Source organism: Triticum aestivum, chromosome 6A (genome assembly GCF_018294505.1).
Source record: "Triticum aestivum cultivar Chinese Spring chromosome 6A, IWGSC CS RefSeq v2.1, whole genome shotgun sequence".
Lineage (NCBI taxonomy): Eukaryota > Viridiplantae > Streptophyta > Magnoliopsida > Poales > Poaceae > Triticum > Triticum aestivum.
Genome location: NC_057809.1, coordinates 20721634 through 20748529, shown reverse-complemented (window position 1 = coordinate 20748529; position 26896 = coordinate 20721634). Strand labels below are relative to the sequence as shown.

The following is a 26896-nucleotide window of genomic DNA, read 5'->3' as shown; positions in this document are numbered from 1 at the left end:
TCGCCGACTTTCTATAAATAACTACTACTTGTATAGCAGAATCACATTTAGTTGCTAGAGGGAGAAAGCATGACCAAGTGTATGAGGAGGTCAACAGTGATGATCATGATGAGTGTGTCACCAGTCAGATAGTGCAATTTCCCACCGAATGAGATACGTTGGGAATTTGATTGGAACTTTGACAAACCAAGTATCCTTGGAGTTCTCTTTTAGCGTTACCATGATTACTCACCGGAGTGGCACGATGGAACTGAGCAAGCCACATGAGTGTCTTTAGCATTACTTCCTCAAAGATGCTTACGGTGAGTGTTACCTCGCCTCCACCAGTGATTCTTCTCTTACTATTAGCGCATGTATATGTCACGTTGGGCATGTCCCACATATTGTTGTAACCATCCTAGTTTCTACATTGTAGCCCATGCCTGCGTGCCTACATTGTAGGGTTGGCGCATATATGTGTAAAGGTCCTGTAACTCAATACATAGTGAATCTTCCTGTCCAACTCTTCCAGTGTGCCTGGATGGTGAAATATATTTGTGAACTGTTGCAACATTCAGCTTTACTATCATGTGCGCGGGGGGGGGGGGGGGGGGGGGGGGGGGGGGGGGGGGTGGGGCGTCCATTCTATACACCGAATGATGACATTGTTTCAGTTACGATCAGAATATATGTTATGGACATAATTTATTTACATTCAAATCAAGGAATAAATGATATTTCCTTTCAACATGTTAACACTTAAAAGTCAATGTACATCCATCTCACCAAAATACAAGTCAATATACAGCCATAAGAAAAGAAAATAAATGTCCAATGTTATTTCAGTTCACGGTACAAGCAACCCAGCTAGTGGCAGTCTTCAGATGGTGATGACCCTGCATTTCTCGAGCAAGAAGTCATGCTCCATCAGTAGGCCCGTCGATGAGGATACAAGGAACCCGCCCACCCTGGCCACCATGTCCATGTCGATGGTCACTATGCTCAGCCCGCGGCCGATCACGTAGATCTTCCTGCTGACAGCCACGAGCTCACAGGGTGGGCGCGGCTTGTCCAATAGCCTGCCAACCATCACCAACTCCTTAGTCTCATTCAGCTATATCATCAGCTGGGTGCCGAGGGACTGATCAAGCATGCAGAGCATCCGGTCCACAACGACCGTCGGGCCAGACCGGCATAGGGCAATCTCATTCTCTTTGCCCCTCCAGGACTGGTCAACAATGTGGTATATACCCGGCAAGTACATCCTATTCCGGCATGCCTTATGGGTGGTCACCAGCTCATCACGAACGCCATGAATTTGACGATGTCAGGGGTGGGCATCGGGTTCTTGTGGGAGCACTAATAGTCTGTGGCTTTGCCATAGATGTCCCAAGAATTAGGTGATTTGTACATTAATCAAATCCCACCCATAACACAAATCTTGTCATTCAAAGCTACTTGTCATCGAGACCAACCTGCATAGAGAGTATGAGGGCGCAAGAGTGTTGGGGAACGTAGTAATTTCGAAAAATTTCCTACGCACACGCAAGATCATGGTGATGCATAGCAACGAGGGGGAGAGTGTTGTCTACGTACCAACGCAGACCGACTGCGGAAGCGATCACACAACGTAGAGGAAGTGGTCGTACGTCTTCTTCCCGATCCGACCGATCCAAGCACCGTTACTCCGGCACCTCCGAGTTCTTAGCACACGTTCAGCTCGATGACGATCCTCGGGCTCCGATCCAGCAAAGCGTCGAGGAAGAGTTCCGTCAGCACGACGGCGTGGTGACGATCTTGATGTACTACCGACGCAGGGCTTCGCCTAAGCACTGTAACGGTATGATCGAGGTGGAATTTGGTGGCAGGGGGCACCGCACACGGCTAAGGAACGATCTCAAGGATCAGCTTGTGTGTCTTGGGGTGTCCCCTGCCCCCGTATATAAAGGATGGAGGAGGAGGAGCTGGCCGGCCAAGGTGGGAGGCGCAGGGGGAGTCCTACTCCTACCGGGAGTAGGACTCCCCCCTCCAATCCTAGTCCAACTAGGTTTCCTCAAGAGGGAAGTGAAAGAGAGAGGTGGCCGGCCCCTCTCCTAGTCCTAATAGGACTAGGGAGAGGGGGGGAGGCGCAGCCCTATGTGGGCTGCCCTCTCACCTTTCCACTAAGGCCCATGTTGGCCCATTTGGCTCCCGGGGGGTTCCGGTAACCCTCCCGGTAGTCCGGTAAAATCCCGATTTCATCCGGAACACTTCCGGTGTCCAAACATAGGCTTCCAATATATCAATCTTTATGTCTCGACCATTTCGAGACTCCTCGTCATGTCCGTGATCACATCCGGGACTCCGAACAACCTTCGGTACATCAAAATGCATAAACTCATAATAACTGTCATCGTAACGTTAAGCGTGCGGACCCTACGGTTTGAGAACAATGTAGACATGACCGAGACACGTCTCCGGTCAATAACCAATAGCGGGACCTGGATGCCCATATTGGCTCCTACATATTCTGCGAAGATCTTTATCGGTCAGACCGCATAACAACATACGTTGTTCCCTTTGTCATCGGTATGTTACTTGCCCGAGATTCGATCGTCGGTATCCAATACCTAGTTCAATCTCGTTGCTAGCAAGTCTCTTTACTCGTTCCGTAATACATCATCTCATAACTAACATCTTAGTTATTATGCTTGCAAGGCTTATGTGATGTGTATTACCGAGAGGGCCCAGAGATACCTCTCCGACAATCGGAGTGACAAACCCTAATCTCGAAATACGCCAACCCAACATCTACCATTGGAGACACCTGTAGTACTCCTTTATAATCACCCAGTTACGTTGTGACGTTTGGTAGTACCCAAAGTGTTCCTCCGGTAAACGGGAGTTGCATAATCTCATAGTTATAGGAACATGTATAAGTCATGAAGAAAGCAATAGCAACATACTAAACGATCGGGTGCTAAGCTAATGGAATGGGTCATGTCAATCAGATCATTCAACTAATGATGTGACCCCGTTAATCAAATAACAACTCTTTGTTCATGGTTAGGAAACATAACCATCTTTGATTAACGAGCTAGTCAAGTAGAGGCATACTAGTGACACTCTGTTGGTTTATGTATTCACACATGTATTATGTTTCCGGTTAATACAATTCTAGCATGAATAATAAACATTTATCATGATATAAGGAAATAAATAATAACTTTATTATTGCCTCTAGGGCATATTTCCTTCAGTCTCCCACTTGCACTAGAGTCAATAATCTAGATTACACAGTAATGATTCTAACACCCATGGAGCCTTGGTGCTGATCATGTTTTGCTCGTGGAAGAGGCTTGATCAACGGGTCTACAACATTCAGATCCGTATGTATCTTGCAAATCTCTATGTCTCCCACCTGGACTAAATCCCGGATGGAGTTGAAGCGTCTCTTGATGTGTTTGGTTCTTTTGTGAAATCTGGATTCCTTTGCCAAGGCAATTGCACCAGTATTGTCACAGAAGATTTTCATTGGACCCGATGCACTAGGTATGACACCTAGATTGGATATGAACTCCTTCATCCAGACTCCTTCGTTTGCTGCTTCCGAAGCTGCTATGTACTCCGCTTCACATGTAGATCCCGCTACGACGCTTTGTTTAGAACTGCACCAACTGACAGCTCCACCGTTTAAAGTAAACACGTATCCGGTTTGCGATTTAGAATCGTCCGGATCAGTGTCAAAGCTTGCATCAACGTAACCTCTTACGGTGAGCTCTTTGTCACCTCCATATACGAGAAACATATCCCTAGTCCTTTTCAGGTATTTCAGGATGTTCTTGACCGCTGTCCAGTGATCCACTCCTGGATTACTTTGGTACCTCCCTGCTAAACTTATAGCAAGGCACACATCAGGTCTGGTACACAGCATTGCATACATGATAGAGCCTATGGCTGAAGCATAGGGAACATCTTTCATTTTCTCTCTATCTTCTGCATTGGTCGGGCATTGAGTCTGACTCAACTTCACACCTTGTAACACAGGCAAGAACCCTTTCTTTGCTTGATCCATTTTGAACTTCTTCAAAATCTTGTCAAGGTATGTGCTTTGTGAAAGTCCAATTAAGCGTTTTGATCTATCTCTATAGATTTTTATGCCTAATATGTAAGCAGCTTCCCCGAGGTCTTTCATCGAAAAACTTTTATTCAAGTATCCCTTTATGCTATCCAGAAATTCTATATCATTTCCAATCAGCAATATGTCATCCACATATAATATTAGAAATGCTACAGAGCTCCCACTCACTTTCTTGTAAATACAGGCTTCTCCAAAAGTCTGTATAAAGCCAAATGCTTTGATCACACCATCAAAGCGTTTATTCCAACTCCGAGATGCTTGCACCAGTCCATAAATAGATCGCTGGAGTTTGCACACTTTGTTAGCTCCCTTCGGATCGACAAAACCTTCTGGTTGCATCATATACAACTCTTCTTCCAGAAATCCATTCAGGAATGCAGTTTTGACATCCATTTGCCATATTTCATAATCATAAAACGCAGCAATTGCTAACATAATTCTGACAGACTTAAGCATCGCTACGGGTGAGAAGGTCTCATCGTAGTCAACCCCTTGAACTTGTCGAAAACCTTTTGCGACAAGTCGAGCTTTATAAACAGTAATATTACCGTCAGCGTCAGTCTTTTTCTTGAAGATCCATTTATTCTCAATTGCTTGCCGATCATCGGGCAAGTCAACCAAAGTCCATACTCTGTTCTCATACATGGATCCCATCTCAGATTTCATGGCCTCAAGCCACTTTGCGGAATCTGGGCTCACCATCGCTTCTTCATAGTTTGTAGGTTCATCATGATCTAGTAGCATGACTTCCAGAACTGGATTACCGTACCACTCTGGTGCGGATCTCACTCTGGTTGATCTACGTGGTTCAGTAGTATCTTGTCCTGAAGCTTCATGATCATCATCATTAGCTTCCTCACTAATTGGTATAGGTGTCGCAGAAACAGTTTTCTGTGATGTACTATTTTCCAATAAGGGAGCAGGTACAGTTACCTCGTCAAGTTCTACTTTCCTCCCACTCACTTCTTTCGAGAGAAACTCCTTCTCTAGAAATGATCCATTCTTAGCAACGAATGTCTTGCCTTCGGATCTGTGATAGAAGGTATACCCAACAGTTTCCTTTGGGTATCCTATGAAGACACATTTCTCCGCTTTGGGTTCGAGCTTATCAGGTTGAAACTTTTTCACATAAGCATCGCAGCCCCAAACTTTAAGAAACGACAACTTTGGTTTCTTGCCAAACCATAGTTCATAAGGCGTCGTCTCAACGGATTTTGATGGTGCCCTATTTAACGTGAATGCGGCCGTCTTTAAAGCATAACCCCAAAACGATAGCGGTAAATCAGTAAGAGACATCATAGATCGCACCATATCTAGTAAAGTACGATTACGACGTTCGGACACACCATTACGCTGTGGTGTTCCGGGTGGCGTGAGTTGCGAAACTATTCCACAATTTTTCAAATGTATACCAAACTCGTAACTCAAATATTCTCCTCCACGATCAGATCGTAGAAACTTTATTTTCTTGTTACGATGATTTTCAACTTCACTCTGAAATTCCTTAAACTTTTCAAATGTTTCAGACTTATGTTTCATTAAGTAGATATACCCATATCTGCTTAAATCATCTGTGAAGGTGAGAAAATAACGATATCCGCCACGAGCCTCAATATTCATCGGACCACATACATCGGTATGTATGATTTCCAATAAATTTGTTGATCTCTCCATAGTACCGGAGAACGGTGTTTTAGTCATCTTGCCTATGAGGCACGGTTCGCAAGTACCAAGTGATTCATAATCAAGTGGTTCCAAAAGCCCATCAGTATGGAGTTTCTTCATGCACTTTATACCGATATGACCTAAACGGCAGTGCCACAAATAAGTTGCACTATCATTATCAACTCTACATCTTTTGACTTCTACATTATGAATATGTGTATCACTACTATCGAGATTCAATAAGAATAGACCACTCTTCAAGGGTGCATGACCATAAAAGATATTACTCATATAAATAGAACAACCATTATTCTCTGATTTAAATGAATAACCGTCTCGCATCAAACAAGATCCAGATATAATGTTCATGCTCAACGTTGGCACCAAATAACAATTATTTAGGTCTAATATTAATCCTGAAGGTAGATGTAGAGGTAGCGTGCCGACCGCGATCACATCGACTTTGGAACCGTTTCCCACGCGCATCGTCACCTCGTCCTTTGCTAGCGTACGCTTATTCCGTAGTCCCTGTTTCGAGTTGCAAATATTAGCAACAGAAACAGTATCAAATACCCAGGTGCTACTGCGAGCTCTAGTAAGGAACACATCAATAACATGTATATCACATATACCTTTGTTCACCTTGCCATCCTTCTTATCCGCCAAATACTTGGGGCAGTTCCGCTTCTAGTGACCAGTCTGCTTGCAGTAGAAGCACTCAGTTTCAGGCTTAGGTCCAGACTTGGGTTTCTTCTCCTGAGCAGCAACTTGCTTGCTGTTCTTCTTGAAGTTTCCCTTCTTCTTCCCTTTGCCCTTTTTTTTGAAACTAGTGGTTTTGCTAACCATCAACACTTGATGCTCCTTTTTGATTTCTACCTCCGTAGCTTTCAGCATTGCGAAGATCTCGGGAATAGTCTTGTTCATCCCTTGCATATTATAGTTCATCACGAAGCTCTTGTAGCTTGGTGGCAGTGATTGGAGAATTCTGTCAATGACACAATCATCTGGAAGATTAACTCCCATCTGAATCAAGTGATTATTATACCCAGACATTTTGAGTATGTGCTCACTGACAGAACTGTTCTCCTCCATCTTGCAGCTATAGAACTTATTGGAGACTTCATATCTCTCAATTCGGGCATTTGCTTGAAATATTAACTTCAACTCCTGGAACATCTCATATGCTCCATGACGTTCAAAACGTCGTTGAAGTCCCGATTCTAAGCCGTAAAGCATGGCACACTGAACTATCGAGTAGTCATCAGCTTTGCTCTGCCAGACGTTCATAACATCTGGCGTTGCTCCAGCAGCAGGCCTGGCACCCAGCGGTGCTTCCAGGACGTAATTCTTCTGTGCAGCAATGAGGATGATCCTCAGGTTACGGACCCAGTCCGTGTAATTGCTACCATCATCTTTCAACTTTGCTTTCTCAAGGAACGCATTAAAATTCAACGGAACAACAGCACGAGCCATCTATCTACAATCAACATAAACAAGCAAGATACTATCAGGTACTAAGTTCATGATAAGTTTAAGTTCAGTTAATCAAATTTCTTAGGAACTCCCACTTAGATAGACATCCCTCTAATCCTCTAAGTGATCACGTGATCCAAATCAACTAAACCATAACCGATCATCACGTGAGATGGAGTAGTTTTCAATGGTGAACATCGTCATGTTGATCATATCTACTATATGATTCACGCTCGACCTTTCGGTCTCTGTGTTCCGAGGCCATATCTGCATATGCTAGGCTCGTCAAGTTTAACCTGAGTATTCTGCGTGTGCAAAACTGGCTTGCACCCGTTGTAGATGGACGTAGAGCTTATCACACCCGATCATCACGTGGTGTCTGGGCACGACGAACTTTGGCAACGGTGCATACTCAGGGAGAACACTTCTTGATAATTTAGTGAGAGATCATCTTATAATGCTACCGTTAATCAAAGCAAGATAAGATGCATAAAAGGATAAACATCACATGCAATTAATATAAGTGATATGATATGGCCATCATCATCTTGTGCTTGTGATCTCCATCTTCGAAGCACCGTCATGATCACCATCGTCACCGGCGCGACACCTTGATCTCCATCGTAGCATCGTTGTCGTCTCGCCAATCTTATGCTTCCACGACTATCACTACCTCTTAGTAATAAAGTAAAGCATTACATCGCGATTGCATTGCATACAATAAAGCGACAACCATATGGCTCCTGCCAGTTGCCGATAACTCGGTTACAAAACATGATTATCTCATACAATAAAATCAGCATCATGCCTTGACCATATCACATCACAACATGCCCTGCAAAAACAAGTTAGACGTCCTCTACTTTGTTGTTGCAAGTTTTACGTGGCTGCTACGGGCTTAAGTAAGAACTCATCTCACCTACGCATCAAAACCACAACGATAGTTCATCAAATAGACTCCGTTTTAACCTTCTCAAGGACCGGGCGTAGTCACACTTGGTTCAACTAAAGTTGGAGAGACAGTCTTCCGCAAGCCATCTATGTGCAAAGCACGTCGAGGGAACCGGTCTCGCGTAAGAGTACGCGTAAGGTTGGTCGGGATCGTCTCGTCCAACAATACCGCCGAACCAAAGTATGACATGCTGGTAGGCAGTATGACTTGTATCGCCCACAACTCACTTGTGTTCTACTCGTGCAAATAACATCAAACCATAAAACCTAGGCTCGGATGCCACTGTTGGGGAACGTAGTAATTTCGAAAATTTTCCTACGCACACGCAAGATCATGGTGATGCATAGCAACGAGGGGGAGAGTGTTGTCTACGTACCAACGCAGACCGACTGTGGAAGCGATCACACAACGTAGAGGAAGTAGTCGTATGTCTTCTTCCCGATCCGACCGATCCAAGCACCGTTACTCCGGCACCTCCGAGTTCTTAGCACACGTTCAGCTCGATGACGATCCTCGGGCTCCGATCCAGCAAAGCGTCGAGGAAGAGTTCTGTCAGCACGACGGCGTGGTGACGATCTTGATGTACTACCGACGCAGGGCTTCGCCTAAGCACTGTAACGGTATGATCGAGGTGGAATTTGGTGGCAGGGGGCACCGCACACGGCTAAGGAACGATCTCAAGGATCAACTTGTGTGTCTTGGGGTGTCCCCTGCCCCCGTATATAAAGGATGGAGGAGGAGGAGCTGGCCGGCCAAGGTGGGAGGCGCAGGGGGAGTCCTACTCCCGGTAGGAGTAGGACTCCCCCCTCCAATCCTAGTCCAACTAGGTTTCCTCAAGAGGGAAGTGAAAGAGAGAGGTGGCCGGCCCCTCTCCTAGTCCTAATAGGACTAGGGAGAGGGGGGAGGCGCAGCCCTATGTGGGCTGCCCTCTCACCTTTCCACTAAGGCCCATGTTGGCCCATTTGGCTCCCGGGGGGTTCCGGTAACCCTCCCGGTAGTCCGGTAAAATCCCGATTTCACCCGGAACACTTCCGGTGTCCAAACATAGGCTTCCAATATATCAATCTTTATGTCTCGACCATTTCGAGACTCCTCGTCATGTCCGTGATCACATCCGGGACTCCGAACAACCTTCGGTACATCAAAATGCATAAACTCATAATAACTGTCATCGTAACGTTAAGCGTGCGGACCCTACGGTTCGAGAACAATGTAGACATGACCGAGACACGTCTCCGGTCAATAACCAATAGCGGGACCTGGATGCCCATATTGGCTCCTACATATTCTACGAAGATCTTTATCGGTCAGAACGCATAACAACATACGTTGTTCCCTTTGTCATCGGTATGTTACTTGCCCGAGATTCGATCATCGGTATCCAATACCTAGTTCAATCTCGTTGCTAGCAAGTCTCTTTACTCGTTCCGTAATACATCATCTCATAACTAACATCTTAGTTATTATGCTTGCAAGGCTTATGTGATGTGTATTACCGAGAGGGCCCAGAGATACCTCTCCGACAATCGGAGTGACAAACCCTAATCTCGAAATACGCCAACCCAACATCTACCATTGGAGACACCTGTAGTACTCCTTTATAATCACCCAGTTACGTTGTGACGTTTGGTAGTACCCAAAGTGTTCCTCCGGTAAACGGGAGTTGCATAATCTCATAGTTATAGGAACATGTATAAGTCATGAAGAAAGCAATAGCAACATACTAAACGATCGGGTGCTAAGCTAATGGAATGGGTCATGTCAATCAGATCATTCAACTAATGATGTGACCCCGTTAATCAAATAACAACTCTTTGTTCATGGTTAGGAAACATAACCATCTTTGATTAACGAGCTAGTCAAGTAGAGGCATACTAGTGACACTCTGTTGGTTTATGTATTCACACATGTATTATGTTTCCGGTTAATACAATTCTAGCATGAATAATAAACATTTATCATGATATAAGGAAATAAATAATAACTTTATTATTGCCTCTAGGGCATATTTCCTTCAAAGAGCGACCACGGCTATCACAGGCGTGACCCATATGGCGACAATCGAGTGATTCATCATGTTGGCTAGACGCCGAATTTCATTTTGGCATGCTTGAGTAGTTGAATTGTGGTTTGCCTTGCTTTGTTGCATTGTTGAATTGGTGATCAATTTGTGCTATATGATTGACGTGCATGGATCTGCATGAATTTGAGGATTTTGATGTGAGTGTGATTCGTCGGTAAGACTTTTGAGGGGGCGTCCAACGTTGTCCTGAGTCTTGCCCGGGCGGCTCTGCGGATGTTTAGGGGGCGGATTTCTGTAGTCCGGCTGTAGATGCTCTTACAAACATGGTTAGCACATACATTTTATTTCTGTACCGTGACGGAAATCAAGTGATACTTTAAGTTTTTCTTTACATACTTATAACTTTTTAATAATATACAATAGGATATTCTCCTACTTTTTCATAAAAAAATAAGAGTTGTATTTCTCTGTTGTTCCACTTCGCAATCGTTGCTTTGTCCCTGTTTGTTGCAATATTCAGTTTTGGGTTGCTTAAACCGTAGATGGTCACCATAAAGTGTCCAAAGTTCTTGAACAATTACATCACCTACTGTTGGAATAAATGGCCACAACAATTGACATGTGAATTTTGATGAAGGAGTGATGTCTGGGCCACACACCAAGCCCATGCGCTGACCTTCTATAAATAACTACTACTACCTCCGTTCCAAAGTACATGACGTTTTGGTATGCTAGTTTAGCCTACTAAAACATCATTTATTTTGGAATGGAGGTAGTACTATCTTACTTGTATGTAAGAATCACATTTAGTTGCTAGAGGGAGAAAGAATGAAGTGTGTGAGGAGGGCAACAATGATGAGCATGATGAGTGTCAAAAGTCAAATAGTGCAATTTCCCGGGGAATGAGATGGGTTGGGAATTTGATTGGAACTTTGACAAACCTAGCATCTCTGGAGTCCTATTCTTCTAAAGTTACCATGATTACTCACCGTGGTGCCATGGAACGGAGCAAGCCAAAGGGGGCATCTTGGGCATTACTTCCTTAAGATGCTTACCGTGATTGTTCTTCTCACCTCCACCAGTTGTTCCGCTCTATCCTGTTTCTTCCAATGGCTTCCAGTGTGCCCGGCTGTGGTGGGCATATGGAGCCCTACCTATTGCTAGGCAAGCTGTGTTTGTCAACTGTTGTAACTTCCAGCAATTACTCTTTTGTGGGGGGGGAGGGGGAGGGGGGACAATCCATACCACACCCACTTAATGTTGACATTGTTTCAGTTTTCACCTCGACGTGTCGAGGACAGGGCAAAAATTGTAGACATAGCGAAAACCTGTTACGATCAGAACTTATTCACATTCAAAAACTACAAACAAAAATAACCAACAACCGAGGGACTGGTCGAAGAATAAACAACCTGAGCTTTCCTTCCCTCATGTTTAAAGTTAAAAATCAATCAATGTACATCCATGTCACCAAAATACATTTTATTTCTGTACCGCGATGGAAATCAAGCGATACTATAAATTTTTCTTTACATACTTATACCTTTTTAATAATATACAATAGGATATTCTCCTACTTTTTCATAAAAAAATAAGAGTTGTATTTCTCTGTTGTTCCACTTCGCAATCGTTGCTTTGTCCCTGTTTGTTGCAATATTCAGTTTTGGGTTGCTTAAACCGTAGATGGTCACCACAAAGCGTCCAAAGTTCTTGAACAATTACATCACCTACTGTTGGAATAAATGGCCACAACAATTGACATGTGAATTTTGATGAAGGAGTGATGTCTGGGCCACACACCAAGCCCATGCGCTGACCTTCTATAAATAACTACTACTACCTCCGTTCCAAAGTACATGACGTTTTGATATGCTAGTTTAGCCTACTAAAACATCATTTATTTTGGAATGGAGGTAGTACTATCTTACTTGTATGTAAGAATCACATTTAGTTGCTAGAGGGAGAAAGAATGAAGTGTGTGAGGAGGGCAACAATGATGAGCATGATGAGTGTCAAAAGTCAAATAGTGCAATTTCCCGGGGAATGAGATGGGTTGGGAATTTGATTGGAACTTTGACAAACCTAGCATCTCTGGAGTCCTATTCTTCTAAAGTTACCATGATTACTCACCAGAGTGGTGCCATGGAACGGAGCAAGCCAAAGGGGGCATCTTGGGCATTACTTCCTTAAGATGCTTACCGTGATTGTTCTTCTCACCTCCACCAGTTGTTCCGCTCTATCCTGTTTCTTCCAATGGCTTCCAGTGTGCCCGGCTGTGGTGGGCATATGGAGCCCTACCTATTGCTAGGCAAGCTGTGTTTGTCAACTGTTGTAACTTCCAGCAATTACTCTTTTGTGGGGGGGAGGGGGGACAATCCATACCACACCCACTTAATGTTGACATTGTTTCAGTTTTCACCTCGACGTGTCGAGGACAGGGCAAAAATTGTAGACATAGCGAAAACCTGTTACGATCAGAACTTATTCACATTCAAAAACTACAAACAAAAATAACCAACAACCGAGGGACTGGTCGAAGAATAAACAACCTGAGCTTTCCTTACCTCATGTTTAAAGTTAAAGATCAATCAATGTACATCCATGTCACCAAAATACACAAGTCGATATACAGCCAGAAGAAAAGTAAAATGTCCACTATTATTTTAGTTTGCAGTACAAGCAACCAAGGTAGTAAGTGGTCTTCAAATGGTAAAGACCCTACATTTCTCATGTGGGAAGTCATGCTCCATCAGCGGATCCGTCTACGAGGACACAAGGAACCTGTCACCCTAGCTGTCGTGTCCATGTCGATACTGTGCTCAGCCCCGGGCCGATCGCATAGATCTTCCAGCCAATGGCCACAAGCTCACAAGGCGGGCGTGTGAGCTTGTCCGACAGTCTGCCAACCATCACCCACTCCTTGGTCTTGTTCAACACATCATCAGCTTGGTGTCGAGAGACTGGTCGATCATGTAGAGCGTTCCATCAACAACGACCATCGAGCCAGGCCAGCATAGGGCAATCCCATTCTCTTTGCCCCTCCAATACTGGCCGACCGGGTCGTATATACCCGTAAAGTACATTTTGTTCTAGGACGCCTTGTGGATTATCACCAGCTCATTATCCAATGCCATGAATTTGACAATGTCAGGGGTGAGCATCAGGTTCTTGTGGGAGCACCAAGAGTCTGTGGCTTTGTCATAGATGTCCTAAGAATTAGGTGATTTGTGTGTTAATCCAATCCCATCGTAACATAAATCATGTCATTCAAAGCTTCTTATCATTCAGATCAACCTGCATAGGGAGTACGAGGGGGCGAGAGCGGCCACAGCAGTCGCGGGCATGACCCAGATAGCGACTGTCGAGTGATCCAGCATCTTGGCCGGACAACGCACACACGTTAAATTTCATTTTGGCATGTTTGAATTGTTTTTCATTTTGTTTTGAGGATCAAAGCAATCACCGCTGTCATGCAACAAGCTTGCAATCACAGAACATAATATCGCTAAGCTCAGGTGGGAGAGCCGCCAGCAAGAAGAAATCGTCTTGACTTGTTGCCATGGCAGCGAGCATGTGTGCCAACATGTTCTGATCCCTTCTCACCTAACCAAACTGAACAGACCTGGACAAGCTTAGTGAAGCACGAATATCAGCAATAATAGGCAGTCCAGTTCCACCTGCACAACGGCGTTAAAGTATTTCGAAAGATTACTGCAGCAGCTACTTTTCTCGTTTTCCGTTCGCACCTGGGCATGGCTGATTTCCTCCATATACCTGACCAAGAACGACACTGAACCCGAGATCGATTCTTCGCCATCGCTGTGTTATATGTTGTCTCGAAGAAACCATGCTCTCCATAGGAGGAGCAGAATTTTTGCAATCGTTTATTCATCACATATGCTGAGGAGTACTTGAAATCAATATTTCCCAGTGTGCCAAAAGGCCTTCCCTTTTCGGAAATGTTCCGCTGCGCTCGCATAGCTTGTGGGAGGGCTTTGCTTTTTGTACATGAGACCACCACATGGTACTCATTTTCTTCGGCACTTCCACAAATGTCACAAATACGAATTGCGGTTCATTTTGCTTTGTTGCATTGTTGAATAGATGAATTTGTGCTATATGATTGAAGTGCATGGATTTGCATGAATTTGGGGGTTTTGATATGAGGAGTGTGGTTGTTCGGTAAGCCTTCTGAAGGGTCGTCCGACACTGTCCGGAGTGGTGCGCGAGCGCGTCTGTGGATGTTTAGGGGGCGGATTTCGATAGTCCAGTTGTAGATGTTCTTACAAACAGGGTTGGGTAGAACATATATTTTATTTCTTTACCGCGATGGAAATCAAGCAATACTAGTACGTTTTCTTTACATATTTTTTTAATAATATATAGTAGGATAATATATAGTAGGATAATATATAGTAGGATATTCTCCTACTTTCTCATAAAAAACAAGAGTTTTATTTCTCGGTTGTTCCAATTCGCAATCGTTACTTTGGCCTTATTTGTTGCAATACTTTTGGGTTGCTTAAACCGTAGATGGGCACCACAAAGCGTCAACAGTTCTTGAGCAATTACATCCCCGGCTTACCATTAGAAAGAAAGCTTAGCCGCCGACTTCAATGTGTTAAGCACATAGGAGATATTCGGCCTTCATCTTCTTATGAGTAGCCGCCACAAGGGGTTTCTCTGCAGAAACCGAGGCCCCTACTTTCCTTCTAAGGGTAAGTCGGGGGAAAGAAGAGCAGGAACGAGGGCTTCTTTCACTGTTTCCCTAAGTTCAAAAGTGAGATTCCGCGATAAGTTCCGAGAAATGGAGGAAATGATGCAAAGCAACGAGGACAAGTGCTAGGATAGGATCCCGAAGGATGGCATGCCTATTCAGCAACGTGCAGAAAGGATGGCTTCACGCAAGAATCTTGAAAAGAAAGGATTGATTACCTTTTTACGTCAAGAAAAGAAAGGAAAGGGCTGTGAATGGACATAGTGGGATCTGTCTTATAATCTCTAGAAGGTCTTACACTACCTTGTATAGCAGAATCACGTTTAGTTGCCGAAGGGTCACGTGAGGGCAACAATGAGCATGATAGTGTTATACAGGTCAAATAGTGCAATTTCCCGGGGAATGAAATGCGTTGGGAATTTTTTAGAACTTTGATGAACATTGGTTCTCTGGCACTGTGCCGGGCCATGATGGGTAGTGAAGCTACAACATTCAGTTTTACTCTCATGCTGGGGGGGATCCATACTGAAACAGACAGGGCGCACACCTGGACTTTTCCACATTGTTTCAGTTTTACAATCAGAATTTATTCACTCGACTCACCGAGGAATAAACAAACTGTGCTTTTCTTCCCTCATGTTACAGTTAAAAGTCAATCGATGTACAGCCATCCCACCAAAATACAGAAGTCGATATACAGCCACAAGAAAAGCCAAAACGTCCAGAGCTATTTCAGTTCACGGTACAAGCAACCCAGCAGGTGGCGGTCTTCAGATGGTGATGACACTGCACTTCTCCGGCGAGAAGTCGTGCTCCATCAGCGGCCCGGTTGACGAGGAGACGAGGAACCCGTCCACCCTGGCTGCCATGTCCATGTCGATGGTCACCGTGCTCAGCCCCTTGCCGATCACATAGATCTTCCTGCCGATGGCCACAAGCTCGCAGGGTGGGCGTGTAAGCTTGTCCGACAGCCTGCCAACCATCACCCACTCCTTGGTCTCGTTAATCCACATCATCAGCTTGGTGCCGAGGGACTGGTCGAGCATGTAGAGCGTCCCGTCAACGACGACCGTCGGGCCAGACCAGCACAGGGCAATCTCATTCTCCTTGCCCCTCCAGGACTGGTCGACCGGGTCGTATATACCCGCAAAGTACATCCTGTTCCAGGACGCCTTGTGGATGGTCACCAGCTCATCATCCAATGCGACAAATTTGACGATGTCAGGAGTGAGCATCGGGTTCTTATGCGAGAACCAGGAGTCCGTGGCTTTGTCGTAGATGTCCCAAGAATTAGGTGATTTGTCTGTCAGTCCAAGTCCTCCAGTAACATAAATCTTGTTGTTCAGAGCTGCTGTTACAAAGAAGCACCTGAAACCAAAACAGCAGGACATAAGTGGATCGCCCATAGTAACTAGGATACTAGGCCACATATGTAATGGAGAAAACAAACAGAGAACAGAAGCTGAAGCTGGAGTACCTAGCAGTAGGCATTGGTGCTGCTTTGCTCCAGTGATTTGAAGCAGCATCATAACAATACACTTCATCAGTAGCATCCTTTAGCCAACTACAACCCCCCATGAGAAATAACCTCCGGTCCAAGGTCTCTATGGAAACGCCTTCCCGCCCTGAGCATGGAGGTTCCATGACTTGGATGACTTTCAAGCACCGGGTCGTAGGGTCAGGAACAAGAACATAGCATTTGAAGCCTGTACCCCTACAAATCACATATATCCAGGACTCATCCAAGTTGTTCCTCTTGCGGTAAGAGTGCCACTCTTCACTACATAACAATGCCTTCCATCCCCTCGAGACACATCTAAGAGCATTGTGATACTTGCGAGGAACCCTTGCCAGGCAAAGAAGAGCGATCTCGTCCGGAAGACCATGTAGAAGTGGAGTCTGGAGCTCAGCAGATTCCATCTTCCTACAGAATAGCTTCTGGTAATCACCACTTTCAAGGTGATGGTTCATCCTAGTAACACAGAATAAAGCAGGTGAGAAAGGGACAGCTGTTCAAATTGAAGCCATAAAACATAACTAAAGCAAACGGAGTTGGACAAAGTGCCGAAAACCCATAAAGGATATGGACAAAATAAGTTATATGAACAACACAGAAATCAAGAGGTGGTGAGCTTGTCCAGAAACACACAATTTTCTGATGGCACTACTAAAATAAAGAGGAACAGTCAACAAGTATTTATGATGAACATAGTGATACTGACAAACCTTGTTACCAAAAATATTATAATCATTGTTTCATTCTTAATAGGCACATTTTCTCAGAAAATTTGATCAGTTTAGGATTTATAATCAGGTAGGGTAACTTCTTAAAGAGCCACCTTTCTCAGATACTGTCCTTGTGATCTCATCATAGCAAACAAGCAGAAATAATAAAAGGAACAGTTTTTGAGTATTGCACATCTAAGTCCTATGTCATTCATCTTATGAAGAGATTCATGTGGAAATTTTCTTTTGGGTTTTTCTTTTCCTTTCCATACTTGATTGTGTCACTTAGATGTGCAATAACTACACATCTAGATGTGCCCTAGACAAACCCTAAAAGGAAACTAAAAGGAATTATCTGTTAACTTCTGTAATAGTGATTCTTAAATGGGTGGACAGCACCACACTAAAACGGTGAATACAATGGATCCCTAGTATTTTCAAGCAACAAAATATTAGTTGCAACAATTGTTTACGCGCATCGTTGCTCAGAAAATTTGATCAGTTTTGGAGGTATAATCAAGGAAAGAGGACTTTATAAAGTACACCTTTCTCAGATACCGTCCTTTGATCTCATCACAGCAAAGAAGCACAAAAACTGGGAAACAAAACAGATACTCTAATGGCACTACTAACAAGCAGAATATATTGTTCTTTAAGCTGACACATGTGCAAATGACAAAAGGCTGTTGTGGTCTGAAATCCATTTGCTGAGAAAATTTGATCAGTTCAGAATGTATAATCAATGAAGGAGCACTTTTTAAGAGACACCTTTCTCAGATACCGTCCTTGTGATCACAGCAAAATTTTAGTTCTTCTATAATTCAATTACAGCACTTTGCAATGAATATTTTATCAGTTTAGGATGCTTAATCACTGATTGAAGAGCCAAAACATTGTAAGGATGACAAAGCAAACACCAAATGAGGGCAAGGTGAGATATTATTTAATGTATACCAAACATCGAAAAAACATGTAATTCTGCCTAAAATGCAAGAAGAGCATGTGGATTGCCATTGAATTCAGGTTTGCCATTGTTTGCTCAGAATGTATGATCAGTTTAGGATGTGTAATCAATGAAGGAGGACTTTTTCAAGAGCCACCCTTACTCAGATACCGTCCTTGTGATTCGTCACAGCAAACAAAGAAGCAGACGAAGGTTACATAACCCATGAACCTAGCAAATCATATGGATTTACATTTCAAGCAGGATATACACTTCAAATGAAGAAGGCATTGTAAAGACACACTTTGGTGATTGTGGATCACTTGTCAATTCATGTTTTCAGATGCCTGCTCAGAATATATGATCAGTTTAGGATGTGTAATCAAGGAAGGTGGCCTTTTTCAAGAGCCAAATTACTCAGATACCGTCCTTGCGATTCATCACAGCAACCATGCAAGCACAAAATAGCTATGTAAACTAGTCATACTCATGCTACCATTGAACACAGCGAAGTACATGCTTTCCATTTCAAATGCAAGAGAACAAAAAAGAAACATGGAAGGGTGTTTGCTCAGAAATTAAGATCAGTTTAGGTTGTATAATCAAGGAAGGAGGGCCTTTTCAAGAGCCAACTTCCTCAGATACCGTCCTTGCGATTCATCACAGCAACAAAAAAAAAGCTAGTCACACTTATGCACCACCCGATGAAACCAGTGAAGTAGATGGTTTACATTTCAAACAAGAAAGGTTGCACGACAAAAGAAACAAAAACATTGTAAAGCGACTGACTGGTTGATATGTCCAATTCAGATTCGAATATGTTTGCTCAGAATATATGATCAGTTTAGGGTGTATAATCAAGGAAGGTGGCCTTTTACAAGAGCCACCTTGCTCAGATACCGTCCTTGTGATTCATCATAGCAAACAATTAAGTTCACACAAGCATATGTTTAATATTTCAATGAAAAAGAAGAAAAACAAAATGAAGTGATGAGAACCATGGGAGTGCGTTTGCTCAGAATTTATGATCAGTTAAGGGTGTGTAATCAAGTAAGAAGGCCCTTTTTCAAGACCCACCTCGCTCAGATACCGTCCTTGTGATTCATCACAGCAAACAATTAAGTTCACACAACATGTCTTGTAAGCATATGTTTAATATTTCAATGCAAGAGAACAAAAACAAAACAAAGTGATGGGAACCATGGGAGTGCATTTGCTCAGAATTTATGATCAGTTAAGGGTGTGTAATCAAGGAAGGAGGCCCTTTTCCAAGAGCCGCCTCGCTCAGATACCGTCCCTGTGATTCATCACAGCAAACAAATCAAGACAACACAAGATATAACTGGAGTGTACGCTGCACATTTAAGTGCATGGAAGCAAAGAAACGCTCTGAAGGAAGGGTGTTGTGCTTGCTCAGATGTTATTCTCAGATTGGGTATAATCACGCGGCGGGCGGACCCGTCGCTCATATACCGTCCTAGCGGAATCATCACGGCAAAACAACCGCCAGCCTCGAGGGGCAGAGGAACCAGGGCCAATCCAGAAATGGAGAACGGTCACTGCTCCTGCTACTGCTACTCAACGTCAACCAGGCCCAGATCGGGCCAACGAACGAACCCTACCAGCGATCTAATCCAATCCAATCCACGAACGAACCCTGAGCAAAGCACATTAGGCGGACAACGACTGGGGTAGCATCGGAGGGGGGAGCCAGTCGCACCTTGTGAAGGTGCGTGCGCGCCCATCGGATCTGAGGGGAGTGCGGAGAGGCGGGACTGGGGAACTACCGGCGGCGAGAGGCCGGGGAGGCGGGGGACACCTAGATCTGGCGCGGGGGAGGGGGTGGGGGGTGGCGGCGGGCGGCGGGCGAGGCTAGGGTTAGCGGCTAGGGTTTGGTGGCGGCCATGGATGCGGAGAGGGGAGCGGATGGCTCCGTCTGCCGGCCGTTATATCGTGGGTGGAGATGGATGTTATCCGTACAGGCCCCTCATGTTCCGACTATTCGCACACCCTAACCCGATCCGCGCCACTCAGGGAGAAGTGTGGAATTAAGCGCTGTTGTGGGGGGTTGAGCGTAAAAACGGCAGCTTATTTAGCGGCAAAATAGAAGGGGGCAAAGGGAAAATCGGAACCCCAAAACCCTAGCGCGCCGCCACCCCCGCCGCCGCATCCCTCCTCGGCGATGGAAGAAGCGTGGCCGGCCCTCGGCCCGGCGGCCGGCGACGCGGCCTTCCCGCCCCCGCCACCGCCCGGCGCAGCGCTCGGTGGCCCCGTGGCGTGGGGCGCGGCCGCGACGGCGCGGCGGGAGGCGGTGGCCAAGGAGTCGCCCGCGCAGGCCGTGAGCCGGATCGTGTCCAGCTGCGCCAACTCGAGCGGCCTGGCCGTGGCCGTCGTCGACGCCAACGCCGTCATCTCGGGCGGCGCCGCGCTGGCCTCCGCCGCGGGGCGGCTCGTCACCGTGCCCGAGGTGCTCGAGGAGGTGCGCGACGCCGCCGCGCGCCGGAGGCTGGCGCTCCTGCCCACCCCCGTCGAGACCGTCGAGCCCGCGCCCGAGTTCGTCAAGAAAGGTCCACTGTTTAGCCCGCACAGAGCTTCATTCATACTGACACTTTCATTTGCTGAATAGAGCTAAAACACTGCGGTTTCATGGACTAAAAAGTTCATTTTTCGTCATCGAATTATTTACCAGGTTATTATAGGTAGTTTATGTTGCACGATGTACAGGATGATGGTTTGCGTGACTGGGTTGGTTTTCATCTTTTTATCTTACTTGTCATTAGCAGAAATTGGGCATCAAGTAGTGTTTATTCAGTGTTTTGTTGTTTGGAGTGACCTTGAGTATGCAACAGGGTGCTGTTTAAAAGGATGGTGGATATCATGCTGTCCATAGATCATTTGGGAGTCGGCATTACTTGCTGTTTGGCTAGAATTTGGTAGTTGTTATAGTTTGTTTTCCCACTGCAACATGTTGACATTTGGTAGCCCGTATGCTGGAAGTTACTACTGTTCGATAGAAGTAGCATTTTACTGTCAAATTATCTTGGTTTGTCCATAGTCTTGAAGTTACTTCTGTAGAATAGAATTACCATGCCTCTGTAAAAATTTCTCTTGCCTAAGAACCACATATTCATAGGTGAGAGTCGTGAGACTAACTTTGTATATCATCATTGCTTGCAGTTGTCAAGTTTGCCAGGGAAACAGGAGATCTCCAGACACTTTCAGATGTTGATATGAAGATTATCGCTCTAGCATACATGTTGGAGGCTGAGGTCCATGGGACCAGCCATTTGCGGGAGCAGCCACCTCCACTTCACGTGGTCAGCGTCCGGACCTTGCAAGAGGCACCACTGCCAGGCTGGGGCTCTAATGTGCCTAACCTAGCAGAGTGGGAAGCATTGGATAAGATGTCTGAGGCAGGCGGGGATCTTAATTCTCGGATCCTCCCACTGAAGGATCTTGAGAACCAAGAAATCCCTACAAGCGAGACCAACAGTATTTCTGAGACACAAGGCGGTGAAGAGTTTCAGCCTTCAAAGAAGGATGCATGTATTCCTTGGGAAGATGATGAGAACAATGAAGGTTGGTTGCCTGCTGTTGGCCGCACCACGCACAGAAAATATTTGCGGAGGAAAGCGAGGCGTGATGCCCTCAAGGCATCTGAACAAGGTTTTGAGACAAGTTCTGTTGCTCCATCAGTCGATGAAGATAACTTGTCTGAAAATGGTTTGGATTCAGTGGATGGCCCTTCTGTTGTTCCAGAGAAAACAAGGTCAAATACTGACAGCTTGGAATTTCCGGAAGAGGATGAACCCAAAATTGTTGGAGATCAACTAGCTAATGGGGAGAATGTGGTAGGCAATACTGGTACTGTTGAGGGCAGAAATGATACTGATGCATGCACTGAACAATTGGATAATTTGGATATAAAAAGTGGGACAGAGGAAGGTGTGAGTGCATCTTTTGTCGATGATGAGAGCAGTGAGCAGAGTTGGGCCCTGAGGTCCTTATCTGAATCTACTGTAGCGTGTGTTACTAGTGACTATGCCATGCAAAACGTTATCCTCCAGATTGGTCTCCGTCTCTTGGCACCAGGTGGCATGCAAATACGGCAGTTGCACAGGTATGTGAATTTTACATTTTCGCATCTCTTTTACCACTCTACAGCCATTTAGATTCTATACTATGTATAGAAGCTTGCACACTCTTATCTGTCTCTCATGTGTTGGTGCTGATTGGCCAGGTGGGTTCTGAGGTGTCATGCTTGCTACAAGGTGACACAAGAGATTGGAAAAATATTCTGTCCAAAGTGTGGCAATGGTGGCACCTTGCGAAAGGTTTCAGTAACAGTTGGTGAAAATGGGATCACTATGGCTTCACGGCGCCCGCGTGTTACTCTCCGAGGCACAAAAGTGAGTCTGGTTAACTACACACTTAATGCTCTCTTTTTTCTATTCCCTAGACCTTTTGTTCTGTCACTTCTGTGATTAAGTGTGTGAGCTCTGGTTAATTGTTCCCTCTTCCCTGTATGTTCCACTGTTCTCCAAGAAATTAAAATAATTACACATGTGATAAGTTTATCATAGAACATCTGCATATTTCTTTCCATGACGTTCAGTGAAGAATTGTGCTTTTTAGAATCAATGGTGATGAATACCCAGAACTCTGCCAGGAGCTTTTCAACAGTTCCATATGCACGCCTTGATATTTGTTAGAGACATCTGATCTCTCTTTGCTGAAGCAGACTGTAAATATCTTGCAGTGATGATTTTCCATGTGTGCCTTCATGTTCATTTCATGTCTTTTTCTGGATACTTTGGTTAAAACTTTTCCCTGCGCCTAACCTTTGCTTTGGTTGATTCATGTAGTGACATTGATGATGTTGTTTTTAATTGCCTGTTTACTTTGCAGTTTTCCCTTCCAATGCCCCAAGGTGGAAGAGATGCCGTCATTAAGAATCCCATTTTACGTGAAGACCAACTTCCCCAGAAGGTTCTGCATCCTAAATCGAAGAAGTCAAGCAAGCTGGTCAGTACCCCTGCTAGTTTTTACACCATCGTGTTGACAAGGACACATAATTTTGAGATGTTAATTCCATAAACACCCATAAGTTAGTTTTATATACTATCATGGCGTCTCTGTTCCCTCTTCTACTGGCACAGAGTATATCAGCTAGTTCTTAGAGGAACAACTCTCATAACCATTGCTGTTTGCTACAGGGGGATGATTTCTTGGGCGCTGAGGACATATTCACGCACAGCGGCGAGAAGAAGGTGGAGCTGAAACCTCCAGTAAGGAAGGCGCTCGCAATGTTCAGCGGGAAACGGAATCCGAACGACAACCACTTTTCTCGCAAGAAGAACTAAGTTCCTGTTTGCCCTTTTGTTCCTTTGTCATCCATGTCATTGTAGTATCACATTATATGTAACGAGAAAATCAGAGTGCTATCTATATACCTCTCTCCTTTGGCGAGAATATCTACTAGAGTTAAGCATGTAAGGTTACACAGTTTTACAACATCTGTGTAAGGTTTACTTTAGAATGAACATCTATGAAATGTTGGTGTTTTATTACTGCCTTTTCTGTATCAACTCCACTGAGTTCAAGTCCATATTCTTTGAATGCAAGAACTCTTGGAGCAGCACTGAGCTGTGCATGATTTAATTCCTGTTTGTTTCAGGCCACAATTTGCCAAGGCACAGTTTGAAATTTCATAAGAATTTAGGAGTAGGAAATTTCAGTTGACTTCTTTTTGCTAGCTATATTTCTTAGAAAATTTCCAACTGACCTTGGCTTTTTAAAAGTTTTATCTTTGCTTTTAGGAAGCACTCGAGCATAATTCAATCTCATAATTAAGATGGCAAGACATTACAATCATACATTTTCTCCACTCACATGGGTAGATAAAGTGTAGTTCAACATCATAACTTGTTAAAATTTACCCCTGGGACGAATATTTGCTAAAATTTACCAAATCTATTACAATTGAGCTCACATTTGCACTTTACACGATACAAATCGATACGCCTTTTTATTGCGGGGAAAACAACAACGAAAGAATTATGTCCAACCTAAGGGGAATTCCCTCTAATTAACATGATCACATTTAAACTTTTCCTTACAGAAGAAGAATCAAATTAATCAAGCAGTATACCCACCTCTTTCCATTTTTCATAGACAACATGAACACAAAGAACAAATTTTGTTTGTCACACATGCACAGGGGTCACGGCATCATCAGAATTTTAGCTCTGAGCTTCAGAAGAGCAGATCGTCGTTCGTCGTGCTGAACCCCCCGTAGATGTCGCCCATGTTGAGCAGGTCGAAGTAGCCGCCTCCGGCGACCATGCCGCCGGCGCTGGCATGAGCGCCCGCCACGGTGACCGCGCTCTGGTGGTGGTGGTGCTGGTGCGGGTGCTGCAGCGCGGCGTAGCTGCTGCCGCTCATCTGGTCCCCGACGAAGGCGCCGTGCGACGGCGTCACGTTGCCGGAGCTGGCCGTGGAGGCGGGCCAGTGCGCGGACATGGAGTAGCTCTCCGGCCCCGCCGGCGTCACCGCGGCAGTCGGCATCCAGTCGGCGAAGACGAAGTTCTTGGCCTGCTGCTGGTGGTGGTGCTGGTGCTCGTGCTGGTCGACGAACGGCTCCGCGGCCGAGATGGCGCCGCTGCTGCTGATGTTGGCGTCGTGGTCGTGGGTCGACGTCGCCGTGCTGCCGCCGCCGCCGCCGCCGCCGCTGGTCATGATGAGCTCGGTGGTGGCGCTCATGGAGGTGAGCAGCTCCGGCGAGGCGTTCTTGCTGGCCGGGTTGGAGCTGGAGTTGGAGCCCAGCTGCATCACCCGCTTCTTGAGGTACGAGTTCCAGTAGTTCTTCACCTCGTTGTCCGTCCTCCCCGGCAGATGCATCGCGATCTGCGACCACCTGACCAAAGAACAGAGATCTCAGACCATCAGCGCCATGGAAAACCAAGTCTGAATTGTGTCATCTTTTCGCCGCGAAACATGCCGCTTTCGAAGGGGTTTTGATTTCAAAATTCAGTTGATTTTTGTTTGTGTAGTCGGAATTTTGGTTTTTTGTTTTGTATTGTTCTCAAGTTTTCGAGATGTTTAGGTGAGGATTCCTTACTTGTTGCCCAACTTGGCTTGGAGGTTGATGACAACGTCCTCCTCTTCCTGAGAGAACATCCCGCGCTTCAATCCGGGCCGCAGGTAGTTGATCCAACGCAGCCGGCAGCTCTTGCCATTCCTCTGCAGACCTGCGAGTTACCAAACAAACACACAGAGCACAACAAATTCAGGCATAATTCAGGTAAAAAGAAGTGTTTCAGAGATACTACTAGGCAACTAGCTCAAATTGCCACATCACATTTTGTGCTAGAATTTTGAGTTCTTGACTGACATGGGGACTATGTTCAAGCTTGGATCATGTGAAGGTCAAACAGATTTCTAGGCAATTAGCTCTTTGTAGGTGCATTGGTGCTAAATAGCAGAGTATATTGATTTTTTTTTTAAATATGTCAAGACTAGAGCTGGATCATGGATGTAAGGTTCCAAGTAGAACTCCAAGATAAATACAAACAAAACCATTGAAAACGATGCAGGTTGATCAAATTATTGCTAATGCTACTGGACTAGTAGACTATGATTCACAATCAGCCATAAGCTGTTTCTGCAAGCATTGGCATGGAGCAATTTCCATGCATGAAAGGGGAAAGAAGTATCAACTAATCACTCCTACATTCAGAGACAGAGAGGGAGCTCACCAGCTTTTGCAGGAACAGCACTCCAGCAGCCGAGGCCGTGCTTGAGGATGTAGTCCCTCAGCCTCTGGTCCTCCTCAGGAGACCACAGCCCCTTCCTGTAGTTCATCTTGGGCTTGTCGCAGGACCGGCACCCCATCGATCGATGCCGCCTCCCCTCTCCTTCCTCTGATATACCCCCTAAGCTTTCTCCTCCTCTTCTGTCCCACAAGACAAGAATGTGAGCTGTTGCAGCAGCAGAGGTAGTGGCAGCGCTAGGACTTCTTCCCCCAGGCTCCATGTGCACCCTGTGATTTAAAGGGCTGCTGCATTTCGCTGCCCGGCTTAGTTTAGTCCCGTGGAATTGAGTTGGTAATGGCTGCACATGGTTCAGATCATGAGCTTGGAGGCTTGGTCAGAGGATGTCACCTCCTTCCTCAAAGATTCTCGAGGGTTATTCACTCGGTTTTGGCCTCGGGCTAATGATTGTGTGGATGGAAGGATGCTCGCTGGCACTCGGAACACATTTTGTTCTCGAGTCAGTAACTGGGATGTTTCTCTAATCGGCGATTATTTATATGATAGGTCACTTGGATCATCAACAGTTTGTTTATTTTCTTCTGAGTTTTACTGGACTTAAAATTTAGAGAGCATTCTGAGATAAACGCGAGCGCTGATAATCCGAGAATGTGCCGCCCTCTTCGGATGATCAAATTTGCGTAGTAAGAAAACACTATTATCCAATAATCGGCGCGATGAAGGTCAGACTTTGTGCACCAATGATACGGGTGGAGCATTGACATGAGCTGTTCTTGCAATGAAACGGGCTCTTGGATTAATCATCAATGACAAGGCCTCTTCCAAATGTCAATCATTACGAAGGCCAGGAAGAGACAGAACAGTCAGGATCCAGAAGGATTTGCACTGCAAGTATCAAGAAGAGATGAAATGCATCCATAAACAAGGACCTTTCTGACACAGGTTAGCCATGATGAGGGACTTGGATGCCAACCATAATTTTTTTTCTTTCACATTCACCAAGTTCTGGAACAGACTGAGTTGGCA

At 45.1% G+C, this 26896-nt stretch overlaps 3 protein-coding genes, 9 non-coding genes and 3 pseudogenes across 12 annotated transcripts; 1 reads left to right on the top strand and 14 right to left on the bottom strand.

The window, feature by feature from the left end:
- Positions 1 to 859: 859 nt before the first annotated feature.
- On the bottom strand, positions 860 to 12382 carry LOC123129332 (F-box/kelch-repeat protein SKIP4-like; annotated as a pseudogene).
- A 532-nt stretch (positions 12383 to 12914) lies between these two features.
- On the bottom strand, positions 12915 to 14029 carry LOC123129331 (F-box/kelch-repeat protein SKIP4-like; annotated as a pseudogene).
- Positions 14030 to 15455: 1426 nt separating this feature from the next.
- On the bottom strand, positions 15456 to 19973 carry LOC123131737 (F-box/kelch-repeat protein SKIP4). Its single transcript, XM_044551412.1, has 3 exons — positions 19819 to 19973; positions 16407 to 16901; positions 15456 to 16297 (listed from the first exon to the last, which is right to left on the bottom strand). The coding sequence occupies exons 2-3, from the start codon at positions 16898 to 16900 to the stop codon at positions 15700 to 15702; spliced, it is 1092 nt and encodes a 363-aa protein (XP_044407347.1). The 5' UTR covers position 16901; positions 19819 to 19973; the 3' UTR covers positions 15456 to 15699.
- LOC123132753 (small nucleolar RNA Z118/Z121/Z120) lies at positions 17202 to 17309 on the bottom strand. Its single transcript, XR_006465022.1, has one exon. It is a non-coding gene; the product is annotated as a small nucleolar RNA Z118/Z121/Z120 (small nucleolar RNA).
- Positions 17634 to 17740, bottom strand: LOC123132749 (small nucleolar RNA Z118/Z121/Z120). The gene has a single exon (XR_006465018.1). It is a non-coding gene; the product is annotated as a small nucleolar RNA Z118/Z121/Z120 (small nucleolar RNA).
- On the bottom strand, positions 17857 to 17959 carry LOC123132754 (small nucleolar RNA Z118/Z121/Z120). Its single transcript, XR_006465023.1, has one exon. It is a non-coding gene; the product is annotated as a small nucleolar RNA Z118/Z121/Z120 (small nucleolar RNA).
- On the bottom strand, positions 18188 to 18296 carry LOC123132746 (small nucleolar RNA Z118/Z121/Z120). The gene has a single exon (XR_006465015.1). It is a non-coding gene; the product is annotated as a small nucleolar RNA Z118/Z121/Z120 (small nucleolar RNA).
- LOC123132752 (small nucleolar RNA Z118/Z121/Z120) lies at positions 18443 to 18550 on the bottom strand. The gene has a single exon (XR_006465021.1). It is a non-coding gene; the product is annotated as a small nucleolar RNA Z118/Z121/Z120 (small nucleolar RNA).
- Positions 18663 to 18769, bottom strand: LOC123132751 (small nucleolar RNA Z118/Z121/Z120). The gene has a single exon (XR_006465020.1). It is a non-coding gene; the product is annotated as a small nucleolar RNA Z118/Z121/Z120 (small nucleolar RNA).
- Positions 18918 to 19025, bottom strand: LOC123132745 (small nucleolar RNA Z118/Z121/Z120). Its single transcript, XR_006465014.1, has one exon. It is a non-coding gene; the product is annotated as a small nucleolar RNA Z118/Z121/Z120 (small nucleolar RNA).
- On the bottom strand, positions 19107 to 19215 carry LOC123132748 (small nucleolar RNA Z118/Z121/Z120). The gene has a single exon (XR_006465017.1). It is a non-coding gene; the product is annotated as a small nucleolar RNA Z118/Z121/Z120 (small nucleolar RNA).
- Positions 19309 to 19417, bottom strand: LOC123132750 (small nucleolar RNA Z118/Z121/Z120). The gene has a single exon (XR_006465019.1). It is a non-coding gene; the product is annotated as a small nucleolar RNA Z118/Z121/Z120 (small nucleolar RNA).
- Positions 19505 to 19600, bottom strand: LOC123132755 (uncharacterized; annotated as a pseudogene).
- A 250-nt stretch (positions 19974 to 20223) lies between the features above and the next one.
- Positions 20224 to 23668, top strand: LOC123131736 (RNA-binding NOB1-like protein). Its single transcript, XM_044551411.1, has 5 exons — positions 20224 to 20665; positions 21276 to 22218; positions 22339 to 22507; positions 23007 to 23123; positions 23315 to 23668. The coding sequence occupies exons 1-5, from the start codon at positions 20281 to 20283 to the stop codon at positions 23459 to 23461; spliced, it is 1761 nt and encodes a 586-aa protein (XP_044407346.1). The 5' UTR covers positions 20224 to 20280; the 3' UTR covers positions 23462 to 23668.
- A 295-nt stretch (positions 23669 to 23963) lies between these two features.
- LOC123130064 (transcription repressor MYB6) lies at positions 23964 to 26104 on the bottom strand. Its single transcript, XM_044550019.1, has 3 exons — positions 25856 to 26104; positions 25219 to 25348; positions 23964 to 25014 (listed from the first exon to the last, which is right to left on the bottom strand). The coding sequence occupies exons 1-3, from the start codon at positions 25989 to 25991 to the stop codon at positions 24354 to 24356; spliced, it is 927 nt and encodes a 308-aa protein (XP_044405954.1). The 5' UTR covers positions 25992 to 26104; the 3' UTR covers positions 23964 to 24353.
- Positions 26105 to 26896: the final 792 nt, after the last annotated feature.

Excerpts from the sequence above, each read along its gene's own strand:
- LOC123131737 (XM_044551412.1), bottom strand. The coding sequence starts at position 16,900 with ATGAACCATCACCTTGAAAGTGGTGATTACCAGAAGCTATTCTGTAGG. Across the intron at positions 16,298-16,406 it reads GCACCAATGCCTACTGCTAG|GTGCTTCTTTGTAACAGCAG; the intron begins GTACTCCAGCTT and ends TTTTGGTTTCAG.
- LOC123131736 (XM_044551411.1), top strand. The coding sequence starts at position 20,281 with ATGGAAGAAGCGTGGCCGGCCCTCGGCCCGGCGGCCGGCGACGCGGCC. Across the intron at positions 22,219-22,338 it reads CAAATACGGCAGTTGCACAG|GTGGGTTCTGAGGTGTCATG; the intron begins GTATGTGAATTT and ends CTGATTGGCCAG. Across the intron at positions 23,124-23,314 it reads CGAAGAAGTCAAGCAAGCTG|GGGGATGATTTCTTGGGCGC; the intron begins GTCAGTACCCCT and ends TGTTTGCTACAG.
- LOC123130064 (XM_044550019.1), bottom strand. The coding sequence starts at position 25,991 with ATGGGGTGCCGGTCCTGCGACAAGCCCAAGATGAACTACAGGAAGGGG. Across the intron at positions 25,349-25,855 it reads TGCTGTTCCTGCAAAAGCTG|GTCTGCAGAGGAATGGCAAG; the intron begins GTGAGCTCCCTC and ends GGTAACTCGCAG. Across the intron at positions 25,015-25,218 it reads CAAGCCAAGTTGGGCAACAA|GTGGTCGCAGATCGCGATGC; the intron begins GTAAGGAATCCT and ends TTCTTTGGTCAG.